We start from the raw sequence: 13488 nt of genomic DNA, 5'->3' as shown, positions 1-13488 counted from the left end.
TTGGACTGTACTGACACATCAAAGAGTATTTTCACACACATCACACCATGGCCAGTACACTCGTACACTGCCAAACTCTGGAAAAATCCGTAGATTTAAAATTTTGGCCAGAAAAATCGTCCTTCAAATATCGATGGATTAAAATGACTTTCATCTTGGCAAAAACTCTCAACCTGAGAGAGTTTGAAAGTTTTTGCCAAGATGAGAGTCATTTTAATTTTAATCCATTGGCATTTGAAGGACAAGTTTTCTGGCCAAAATTTTAAATACACGAACACGAGTTTTTCCAGATCATGGCAGTACAGCCACCATCACATTATATTTAATTATCACACATCCAAATAGTTTACTGTAAAACATTGGCATTACACTGAGATTAAAAAACAACAACTAAATAAATAAATAAAAATAATTTAAAAAAACAAATCAAAACAAAAACAAATCTAGACTTCAAAACAGCAAACCAAACCATTCATACTCGGTAAACACTGGATGGATAGATGACTTGTTCAGACTCGACGGTTGCCTTGTACAATCTGCCACACATCCTCCTCTTCCTTCCGTCTCTCCGTCACATCCTCGTCTTCCCAGTAACTTTCATCTTCTCCTCCACCTCCACCCGGCTCGCCAATTCCAAATTCTTCCAGAATTTGACACACTCTGTCCTTCCTCAGAGCCATCAAGGACTCTGCCTTGCACCACAACTTTTGTAAATCATCCTCATAACAAGGCACAAGTTCTATAACGCGATTGGTTGAATTATCACCATCCACACCACGGTCTCCATTTAAATCCATCTGCTGCGAGTCTGGCTGGTACAAACCATTCGAAATGGGTGGAGGAGAAGAAGAGGGAATTTTTGGACTTCTATTTGGCACCACACTATCACTTACACCTGTCCTATTCAATTTGACCACGTCATCATTTTCAACACTTCCTTGTCTTTCACTGATTGTTACCAGTTTGTTTTCTTTTATTCCTAGTTTTCCTGACAATCTCTCTGAGGAAGATTTGGGTCGGTGATGTAACACGATGACCTCTGACCTTCCCCGACTGAAACTATTTCCTCGACCCAATAGAATAACACCAGGTTTTTGGCGAATTGGTTCTTGTTTTGACAGAATTCTGATATGCTCTGTATTCTTCTCCAAACTTTTTCTTCCTTCACTTTCGACTTTTAAATTCCCTGTCCTTTTAACGCTATCACAACTTCCTTTATCCACCACTTTTTCATTAACACCATTAGGCTGTATAAATTCTATTTTGTTATCACTATCATCTAACTCCTGTCTCAAGCCATCGCTGTCACTGACATACTGTGACAAATGACACCGAGATCCACCAGGCAATAAATTATCACAGTTGGAAGGATCCTGGTCCTGATTTTGAAATCTTGTCGGAACGTTGGGTTGTTCCAGTTTGTTTTCATCGAAGACAAGAAACCCGTCTTCAATGTTGTCGTTACTGCCTGCGTGTTTGTTGTTGTTGTCAGGGGCAGACTTTGGCACATGGAACGATGGCAAACCAGGCGTTGATTCACCTTTCATGCCATCCTCAATCTCCAATCCTCCTGAAGACACAGAGGAATTCTTTGTCGAATTGGACTCCGACATTATTCCAAGTCTTTGACACGAACAAATAGAATTTCTGAAACACGAGTACAACAATTATGTGTCAGTTTGAACATTGAATCCATTTTCTGTTCAACAAAATCCAATGAGGAACAAACAACTTGATCGTATTAGATCCAATATCCTTTAACACACAACACGTCTCACAACACACCTCGCGTCATGCAGGCTAAGCCATCACCAAATCAAAATAAAATAACACAAAAATCACTGGTTTTCATGCTTTGTTCTTTTACACATCTCAGCATTTCCCCTGTGTTGACAATGGGGATGACAGATGCTGTAACATTCCAGCACAGTCCACACGGCAGTCAGGCACTCCCAATAAAAACAGTTTGCTTAAATAAAAAAAAAAAGAAATCTGATTTTCCCACAAAAAAACGACGTCCAAACGAGTGAGAATTCCTTGAAATGGCATAGACGTCCAAAGGAGATCAGGTTCCAAACCCAAACAGTGGATGAATCTCAAAAAGTGATGAGTTTAGGCCAGTCTGTGGTACATCATTATTATTATTATCTCTGTCTCATTCATGTGGAACTGGTACACAATGGGACAGTAGAGACAGGGAAGCAACGGCCTGCTGACACGTGTACTACACACTGTCTCTTCTATAATATTTGGTGCATCTTGGATCCTCTCACTGTCATGACATGGACTCTGAAATAAAACCATTGGGAACAACAGTTATAGATAGTATGACCTTTGATAGAGTGCAATAATGTGCTCAAAGTGCTTTACAAGGGGTCCCAAGCCTACATCAATACTTTACATGTAGAATGAGACATGATGCCTGTACTGTTAGAGCTATTACAATTTTATTTTTCAACAGAGACAAGTCTGTTAGCGGCCAGATACATTTTACACACAAGTATGGTGAGGGAATGTAAATAAAGATCCTTTTTCAAGGACTCAACTTTGACCAACACAGGCCCACTCAAACCTGGAATCTACAGGTCAAAGGCCAACAAGACCACAACCCCACACAAATTATGGAATCATTGTTGACTCATCATTCAACTTAGCACTTACTTATCCAAGCCAGTGACACATCATTCTAACAATTTGTCAAGACCAGAGTAGAAATTTCCACTTGGTGGTGAAAACTGAATTTTGCATATTTGCAGAGTTTGCTCGGTAATTTCTCTTTTACTTTTAGTCAGGAAGGATGATGTCGTGCCTGATGAATACCAGGTTTTAAAATTTTTCATCTGAGGAGTTCCATAAGTGGGACACAGCAAGACAAAAAGCTAGCTTAGAAAGCTCTGCAAGTTTACTAATCAGTCAACCGTCAAACCCCTTACTAACAATACAAATGATAAGAAAGTTTAATATCTTTGTGCGCAAACCGCCACGGTGATCAATTGGCTTATGAACTCACAGCACCATCTAAACTAACTTTTTGTCTCGTTTTGTCTCAGTCTCATCTAAGGAACATGCCTCCAGCCTTTAAAAATCTAGTTGACTTGACCAAAAAAAAAAATGTTTTTAAAAAAGGGGGTTGGGGGAGAGATTAATAAAGTGTTTTTTTGTTTGTTTTTTTTTGTTGTTTAAAAGGAATTCAGTTCAACCCTTAGCCCAGTGATAGGAAAGTGATAGGACCGACTGACCAACCCACTAACCCATCCACCTCCAACAATAGACATAAGATACACAAGATAAACATTGCGCATTCTTGTCTCTATTGAATACTGTTTTTTGTTTGTAATAATACATCGTGGATGCAAGCACGAGGCATTTAAATTTTAAACAAAAAGAAACTTTTTAACACCACCACTATATTGACTTAAAGAGGAATTTATTACAAGCAAGAAGACACTCGTTGAACATGTCAATGCATAAATCTATTGGCCCCACAACAACCCACCTCCAACATCGGCTGTCCTAAGACTGTTTTCTTCAAAGGCAATGATGGGGGAGACAGCAGCCTTGCTGGTGGCGTTACTGGACGAGTAGGGAAGATCTATCAACTCTTCAAAGCGGCCACTTTCTCCTTCTCTCCTCCTCTGCTCCTCGTCGTCCTCATCGTCCTCTTCCTCCTCGGTCTCGTCCTGGGATGACGACTGCCCGGACTGGTAGTTGAATTGGTTGAAAGTCGTGGCAGACGGAGCTGACACGGTTCTGTCTTCTTCTGGAGTCTGGACACTGATGCTGATGGAAATAGAAAAAATACAGAATAGAATATACATCATGAATATTCAACATTGATGTTGATCATTTAAAAAATAAAGAAAGAAAAAAAAAGAGGGGAAGGAAGGAGGAGAAACAAAATACCCCCCCCCCCCCCAAAAAAAAAAATGTGTATATTATATACTCCCCCCCCCCCTCCTAAAAAAAAATTAAATAACATTTTTTTTTAATGACAGAAAAGAAAGAAACAAAGAAAAAAGCAAACAAACACTTGGATTCCTTGTTAAACACTTAGAGGACATTCATTAAGTAAAGATTACTGGACATCAATGCACAAGTTTTTCTGGGGTTTTTTTTTGTTGTTGTTTTGTTTTGTTTTAAATCAATAATCTACGTGTATAGCCAGCCTGAGAGAGACATTCATTAAGAGATTCTAAAAAAAATATGTCACAGAAACTAAAGAATAAAATATATCAAAGCATAAGGTGTTAGTATTACTATTCAGCCAGTCTGACACAAGTCACGGTCTGGACTAACCCAGTAGTCAATAGAAAGTCTTTTTCAAGGACAAGGACAGACAAGGGGGGGGGGGGGTAGAGAGAGAGAGAGAGAGAGAGAGAGAGAGAGAGAGAGAGAGAGAGAGAGAGAGGGGAGGGATAGAGAGAGAAAGAGAGAGGGAGAGAGAGGGGGAGGGAGAGAGAGGGGGAGGGAGGGAGAGGGAAGAAGGGAGGGAGGAAGAGATGGAAGGAGGGAGGGAGAGAGAGAGAAGGGGGGGGGGAGAGAGAGAGGGAGAGGGAGAGAGAGAGAGAGAGAGAGAGAGAGAGAGAGAGAGAGAGAGAGAGAGAGAGAGAGGGAGGAAGGTAGAGAGAATGGAATACAACACAAAACCAACGGTATCCCAGTCCATTCCACACACACACACACACACACACACACACACACACACACACAGAGTACAGACCACCACTCTATAACCATTTAAATCATTCCGTCTCTTGTTGTACCATGACATACGTCACACCACGCCCTGGTTTACTGGCCTGTGTAGGTGGTGACAGGCATGCTTTGGCAAAATGGTATAAACCCTAGCAAAAATAAAATCTCTGTCAAGAAAATAGTTTATGAAAAAAAAAACAAAACAAATACAATAACAGCAATACACACACACACACACACACGCACACACGAATCAACAAACACAAAAGCCTTTTCATCATCACAAACTCTAATAAAAAAGGAAAAGAAAAGAAAAAAACAAATAGAAAAAAAAAAGAAGAAAGAAAGAAAGAAAGAAAATAACAAGAAATAAAATCCAAATAAAAGAGTGAATGCTGTTGACACATCAATCCTACCAGTGACCAAACCATCAAACCAGGTGCCATCCGTCAGACGTGTGGATCTGCCTTGCCTTCTACAACAAGGAAATGGCCGCCCGGTCTCCTCCCGCTATTAGCGAGTTAACGATTACGTTCCCCCGAACCTACATCGTACAACCTGGCGTCGTGTGGCAACGTCTGAGGGCAGCCAGATTCGTTGGTCGATCGTTTAGGTCCGGGGACCGTAATCGTTAACTTGCTAATACCGCCATCTCCCCTTTACTTTACGACAACTATTTTAATGCTTCTATGAGTCCACTTTATTGCTGGCTTGTCTAGGGACATTGGCCGTGACTAAATCCCTGTCAAATAAACACACACATAGACACACACACACACACACACACACACACACATACACTTCCTACCCCTGTCTATCTTTCCATCAATGTTACTAGCAATTGATCTACCAATCAATCAATCCCTCCCCCATGACACGCTTAGAGCTGTAATGTTGAGCTACCTCTCTCTCTCTCTCTCTCTCTCTCTCTCTCTCTCTCTCTCTCTCTCTCTCCTCCCCCCCCCCCCCCCCACACACACTTTTACTCCTAATCCTAAAAACCCAAACAACTTGAGCATTGATATTACGCAATGTCCACTGAATTTGAACCAAACGTTTCGAGCTGACTACAAGCCTTTAGGATATGACTGTTCTTTCCATCGCTTTAAGTGGGAGATTAGAGTAACGTTGATGAGATTCTAGCTTCTGGAGAAAATTAAATAGAGTAACATCACAGTTGCTAATCTGTTTGTCTTTAGCCAACAGAAAAAAACACGTTCCATGTTCACCGTTTTGTTAAAATCCACCATCCATCCATTTCCTTTCGTTCCTGTCTTCCACGCGTGTCCCAGTGACACTAGGCAATGTTGATTCAAGACAAACACTAACCAAACTCGACACGAGATCATCCAAATATTCCACATACACATACATACATACATACAGATCAGACTACTTGAACATTTTAACATTCGTAATCTTTAGCAAATAATATTTTTTCGCTCTATTTATATAATATATATATATATATATAATAATATATATATTATATATATATATATAATATAAATATATATATATATATATATATATATATATATATATATATATATATATAATAGAGAGAAGGGGGGGTGAGAGGAGAGAGAGAGAGAGAGAGAGAGAGAGAGAGAGAGAGAGAGAGAGAAGAGAGAAAGAGAGAAGAGAGAAAGAGAGAGAGAGAGAGAGAGAGAGAGAGAGAGAGAGAGAGAGAGATATGGATAGAGAGATGGATAGGTAGAGTACAAAAAATCACAAAACACCCCCCCCCCTCCCACCAAAAAATACCCCCCAAAAAACCCACAACAAACAAACAAAAATCAAAACAAAAACAAGATACACACACACACACACACACGCGCGCGCGCGCGCACACACAAAACAAACAAACAAACAAACAAAAAACCCCCAAAAAACACACCCCATAAAACCGCAATTTATATTCCTGCATAATACGTAAATATAATAAATCTATAATATTCTATTCCTAGTTGTAAAGATCAGAGACGTTGTCACGATACACGCGACTGGCATTCAGTAAAAGACGGGCTGGGCTGAACGGAACGAGATAAATAAAAAGTAATCAATTTTGAAAATAAACGCGCACAAAGCTTGCTATGCATACCTAACCCTGAAGGATAGAGGAGTAGACTTTACTGATAAGGCTCGACAAGACTAGATCAAGGGACCGTTTAGTCGGGAATGAAGAGATATTATAATACACGTCAAATCGCCTTGGCAAATCTGTGGGCCAGTGGAGCGTATCGTCATAAGCTGCATCGATTGTCAACAATCCCTCCACACATCCACACTGCCACTGACAGCGTTCTGGCAGATAAATGACACCAGTGTGTGTTTGACACAGCGACAACTTGATATGTATATGTTATACTATGTGCATTATTAACACATTGCACTTCCACCCGTGACATCTATAAGTAGAGGATGACTTCCACTAATATAGCCATAGTATTCTCACAAGCTGCAATAGTAACAGAGTAAATACTGTAATGTCTTCTCCCCCCCCCCCCCCTACTCCTCCTCCTACTACTACTACTACTGCTGCTACTACTTTTAACACTACAACAACTACTACTACAACTTAACACTACAACTACTACTACTACCACCACTACTACTACTACTACTCCGCCTCCTCCTTCTACTATTACTACTACTTATCACGACAACAAGTGCTACTACTACTACCACTACTTACTACTACCAATACTACTACTTACTACTACTACTACTACTATTACTACACTACGAATACCACCAACACAACTCCATCAAATCACAATTAACATACAATAATATAACTATTTCTACTCCATTACTGATAATTACCACCTCCACTGTAGGCTGTAGAAGAACTACAGTGAGCAGCACGTCTCACATTAATTTAGCAACATTACTATACTATAACTCCAGTCATTAATTTGTCGTCCAATGACAATGGACAGTAGAAACGCCAGCCAGGCGTGTTTTTGGTTGTCCGAGGTGTCAATCGATAACACTTGGACGATAACACGACCTCTCGATAGTTCGAAGATGACGTCACTCATGTGTTTGTTATTGTTTTTTGCCATCCGAGTTTATGAGTAATGCTCACTGAACTGTATTAATCTGACTATAACCGTTCATGGATACACACAGTTTTGTGTGTTGGTCCATTATACTTCCGGATGGCAATGTTATGAGCTTCTTAGCCAAGCGCATACTATCTATAGACAGATGCTGTGCGCTTGGCTAAGAAGCTCACAACATTGCCATCCGGAAGTATAACCGACCACCACACACAAACTATGTGTAACCATGAACGTTTATAGTCTGGTCAATACAGTTTAATGATAAATATTCATAAACGCGGATGGCAAAAAAAGCCATAACAAAGACCTGAGTGACGTCAACTTCATTCTACCTATAGCATTTGACAACAGCCAGCAGGATGTAAGTACAGCTGTATTAATGTCACCATCACCAGCATCCCCAATGACCTGCCATGGCCTGTATTGTACAGTAGTAAGCTGTCAGATCGATAGGAAACTCATCAATCAATGTGATAAACCAACGAGCAGCCACTGGTGTGAGATAAACATCTGAAAAGGTGTGTATGGAACAATACTAGGCAAAAGTAGTCATTTGGGCCCATGGAGCCAGAGTTTATCCTGGTTTCTTTAGCGTGAAACGGACAATATAGCAATTGCTTGCTATCCATTGGACCGGACGCTAGTCTATCGCAAAGTGCTTTACGCCAAATCTAAACATACTCAGCTACCCATCCACTGCTGGGTGGACAGAAACATTCTCGACTGCACCCGGGATCGATCTTGGTCCCTTTGCGTGTGAAGCGATACCAACTGAGCTACCGGGACCCCCTGTGCTAGACAAAGCAAGAGAGATAAATACTAGAGAAAAAAAATCATACCCCCCCCCCCCAAAAAAAAAAAATCAGCAGTGCCTCGATTTTCTTTTTATTATTACTTGTGGATAACCCGCAATATTTAATTTGCGGGGAAATGAAGCCATGACGCAAACGCTCTTCTATTTCAATTACTATTCTACTATTCTATTGTGGAAATTAACATAGATCGAGACGAATCTTTTGAGCCATCAACGACCAAAATCGGTCTGGTAATAAAGTCTGTAGATGCGTACAAACCGGATGGCGATTCCAAACGTCAAATCTGCCCTACTCTGGAAAAACTCATATTTGAAAATTTGGCCAGAAAACTCGTCCTTCAAATAATATCGATCGATTTAAACGACCCTCATCTTGGCAAAAACTCTCAAACCTGGGACTTGATTAAAGACTTTGCGAAGTCCTAGGTTTGAGAGTTTTTGCCAAGATGAGGGTCATTTAAATCGATCGATATTTGAAGGACGAGTTTTCTGGCCAAATGTTCAAATTTGGGTTTTTCCAGAGTACGACAGACCTGTTTTTCAAACCAATCCTACTATTTCTACTGATATTGCCGCCCCAATATGGACCACACTACAGACATGTGTGGAATAAACCACTCGGCAGTTATTGATCTTATCCAGACACACACACACACACACACACACACACACACACACAACAGAGAGAGAAAGAGAGAGAGAGAGAGAGAGAGAGATGAATAGATAGATAGATAGATAGATAGAGAGAGAGAGAGAGAGAGAGAGAGAGAGAGAGAGAGAGAGAGAGAGAGAGAGAGAGAGAGAGAGAGAGAGTTCAATATGAATACCTATAGTATTTGTAAATCGGAGAAAAGTAATAATGAAACTATTCTGACAATAAAACTAGTCACAGCATGTACCACCCAGAAACCAACGAAAAATGTCCAGACACTTGTTACATTTTCAAACCGAGAAAAGTAACAATATAATATTATAAAACTAGTCACAACACACACACACATACACATACACAAACCACAGACATCCAGCTAGGAACTAACGAATGATGATGACAAGAGAGATAAACCAATACTATCTATCACCAATACCTGTAACAATTGCACGTCGAGAAAAGTAATAGTAAATATAAACTATAGGCCTACTATTAGATGATAATAATAATAATGTGTACTAGTCAGGGATACACACCCGTGTTTTAAGATTATTCCATTTTGCACGCAGACACCGAGGCATAAACAAATATAATAATAATACTCCACTCCCAGTTTGTTCTCGTTCCTGTTTTCTCTCTATCCGATTCCTATGGAATTCTTCACGGTAGGAGACGCGTCTGACCAGCAGGGTGGAAAGGGGGGCGGAGTCGGAAGCCTTGAGATAGCAGACGCGAGAGTCGTCCGTTTGTTGACATGAGACAAGGACACACACACATTCTCTCTCTCTCTCTCTCTCTCTCTCTCTCTCTCTCTCTCTCTCTCTCTCTCTCTCTCTCTCTCTCTCTCTCTCTCTCTCTCTCACTCTCTCTATCACACCCACACTCTCTCTCTATCAAACACACACACACTCTCTCTCTATTCTCTCTCCCCCTCCCCCTCTCTCATATCCACACTCTCTATTCTCTCCCCCCCCCCCCCCCCTCTCTCAAATACACTATTCTCCCCCCCCCCTCTCTCATACACACACACACACACACACACACACACACACAGACACAGACACACTCTCTCTTTCTCTCTGGCTAAAAACCAAAAGCAATAAATACAATGGGAATAGAAATTACCAACAAAATACTGCCGTACTCTGGAAAACACATACTTTAAACATTTGGCCAGAAAACTCGTCTTTCAAATATCGATCGATTTAAATGACCCTCATCTTGGCAAAAAACTCTCAAACCTGGGACTTCGCGAAGTGACGTCAATTTCGTTCTGTCTATTAGCGTTCAAAGTTACATATAGTTTTGTGTGTTGGTACGTTATAGGCGACTGGCGAATGTCGTGACTACTTAAAACTAAACGCTTGGCATCAATTGGGGAGCACCTGCACCAATTAACCAGTAGATTTTTGACCAATCAAAACATGGAAATTGTGACACACTTTCACATGTGCTCGGACAAACATGGTTGGTTGTTTATAGATAGAATGAAGTTGACGTCACTTATGTCTTTGTTATTGTTTTCTGCCATCCACGTTTACGAGTAATTCTCACTAAACTGTATTAACCAGACCATAAACGTTGATGGTTACACATAGTTTTGTGTGTTGGTCCGTTATATTTCCGGGTAGCAATGTTGTGAGCTTCTTAGCCAAGTGCATATTATCTATAAACAATAATGTGAATGAAATCGACCAATCTCTGATCATTGTTATTGTTTTTATACCGTCAGATGGGTAACCAGTTATCACACGATTTTCTCGTTCATGTTATAAACGTTTAAGTTTACACATAGTTGTCTGTGTTGGTTCTATTAATCAAGCGGTAGAACAGTGAGTATTTTATTTAGAACATGCCATCGATAGTGTAGTTTTCTATGTTTACCAATCACTGCGATTGTTTACATTATGACGACTGTCCGAGAGGCGTGGTTATCTATGTGTCTATAGATAGTATGCGCTTGGCTCAGAAGCTCACAACCATCCGGAAGTATAACGGACCAACACACAAAATTATGTGTTACCTTGAACGTTTATAGTCTGGTTAGGTAGAACGAAGTTGACGTCACTCCGGTCTTTGTTATTGTTATTTGCCACCCGCGTTTATGAGTAATTCTCACTAAACTATATTAACCAGACTATAAACGATCAAGGATACACATAGTTTTGTGTTGGTCAGTTATACTTCCGGATGGCAATGTTGTGAGTTTATTAGCCAAGCGCACACTATCTATTGGAGACAACAAATGGTCTCCCTGTAATGTAGATGAGTCGAGATATCCCAATCAAACACATGACCAGTCAGGTTGTACCACGGACACAGGGAGACAAATAGCACGGATACAAATCTACAGGGCTATTCATTCATCTCACCAGAGGTTGTAGAACGAGCAGGACGACGACACCGTGTCATTGTCCACATCCTCAAAGCCTAGGAATACGAAATCCCATTTCATGCACTGCTAAGCAGAAAAAAAAACAAAAATGAATTCAAACAATCTTCGTTGATCTTGACCACGCTCTGGATACCCCCCCCCCCCCCCCCCCCCCCGAAAAACAAGACAAACAAACAAATATCTGTGATGGGAGGTTTGAAAGGTGTTATAGGGATGTGGAGGTGGGGACAAATCTGAAGAAAAAATCAAAACATCCTTTAATAACGTAATAAGTTTTCTTCTAGTTTCTTGGGGGTTGGTGGGGGTGGGGGTGGGAAGAGGAAGAAAGAAATTGGCAGAGAGAGAGAGAGAGAGAGAGAGAGAGAGAGAGAGAGAGAGAGAGAGAGAGAGAGAGAGAGAGAGAGAGAGAGAGAGAGAGAATGAAATGCATTGAAAAGAATATAAATAGGACCAAATAATATATAAGAATCAGAGGTGTGACCCACCCAAAATCCAATAAAACAAGGTGCGCAAAGCTCGTATGCAGACTTCAGATTTTTGATCCGCCGACCTTCGATATAAGATGACACACCATGGAAGAGGGTAGTTGTCTTCAACTAACATTATTATGTTTTTTAAAAAAACCTCGTGAAACGGAATCGTTTGTCAGACGCATTCCATCTATACAAACTAATTCTACTCCATTTATTGATTCTCCTTTGAACAGGGACATTGCAAATACGAGGGTGGAGTCATTTCAATAAAAATGCTTTTCGTGCTTTACTTCCCTTCGAAACCCAAATTGCCGTTGTCTGGAAAACAATATTTTTACTATTTTGGCCAGAAAACAGCCTTCAAATATCGATTGATTAAAATGACTAATCTGGTCAAAATCTCTCAAACCTGGGATTTCACGGAAGTCTTCCAGATGTCCAAGGGTTGAGAGTTTTTGGCAAGATGAGGGATATGATTTTGAAGGACGAGTTTTCTGGCCAAAATTATAAAAACGTTTTTCCAGACTACAGCAGCAAAAGTCAAGAGGACAGTAGAGTGTACAAAAGGCCATTCCACCCTTGACATGTGTGTGTGTGTGTGTGTGTGTGTGTGTGTGTGTGTGTGTGTGTGTGTGTGTGTCCGACAAGCAGATGGTTTGTTCTAACATCCATCCACGCCTTTCATCCATCCCAGCCCATGTGTACTCATCAATGTCAATGTTGCTGCTCGAAGCTCCAAGAGATATACAACAATGTGAAATTAAATGTAAGCTTCCATTTAATATTTAAAAAACAGACAATGTGGACCTTTCGGGTTTTCCCCTTTATCAACAAAACAGGATGAATTAAACCTTAGACGAATGAGATAATCTTGTAGTGTCGATGCCCCATCAATGTTTTTGTTTATTCATCTTAACAACGCCACTACCACATTATCTCATTCGTCTGTCGTGTTTAATTCATCCTGAGAAAGAGGAAACCCGAAACGTTCATATTATCTGTTTTCGTATATTAAATTTAAGCTTACATTCAATTTTACATTGTTATTTATTTGTGTACTTATCAACAAACCTTAATTCCCTAAATTATGGGAAAGAAAAGTCGTGACGTCACATCCACTTTTTAGGTTCCAAAAATCATTGAAAGTGTGGAGGACTAATAATTAATAAGTTACACATCGAATCATAAAGTGGCATACTTTTAGTGGCAGGATGAATAGGCAGAGTGTTAGGATTAAGGGACGCAAAAGAGCGAGGATAGATGATCTTTATTGATGACCGGTATATATTTAGACTATGAAATAAGATGCAAACTACACCCACAGGATTAATTACTTACAAACCATAAACACGAAAACGAACAAAAGTACCAGAAAGAAAAATAAATAA

General features: G+C 40.2%; 1 protein-coding gene across 50 annotated transcripts in view; it reads right to left on the bottom strand.

Annotated features, from left to right (window-relative positions):
• Positions 1–1168: 1168 nt before the first annotated feature.
• Positions 1169–13488, bottom strand: part of LOC144968174 (uncharacterized) — a 135247-nt gene continuing 122927 nt past the window's right edge. For all 50 annotated transcript variants that reach the window (XM_078906213.1, XM_078906216.1, XM_078906243.1 and 47 more), the window contains 2 exons: positions 3497–3780; positions 1169–2289 (listed from right to left, as the gene is read on the bottom strand). In XM_078906213.1, the coding sequence (XP_078762339.1) occupies positions 2276–2289; positions 3497–3780 (298 nt within the window). In that variant the 3' untranslated portion in view covers positions 1169–2275. The remainder of the gene's footprint in view (positions 2290–3496; positions 3781–13488) is intronic.

Source organism: Berghia stephanieae, chromosome 3, assembly GCF_034508935.2.
Source record: "Berghia stephanieae isolate SIO BIC M18660-M18661 chromosome 3, UCSD_Bste_1.3, whole genome shotgun sequence".
Taxonomy (NCBI): domain Eukaryota; kingdom Metazoa; phylum Mollusca; class Gastropoda; order Nudibranchia; family Aeolidiidae; genus Berghia; species Berghia stephanieae.
This window is presented reverse-complemented; position numbering and strand designations above follow the sequence as displayed.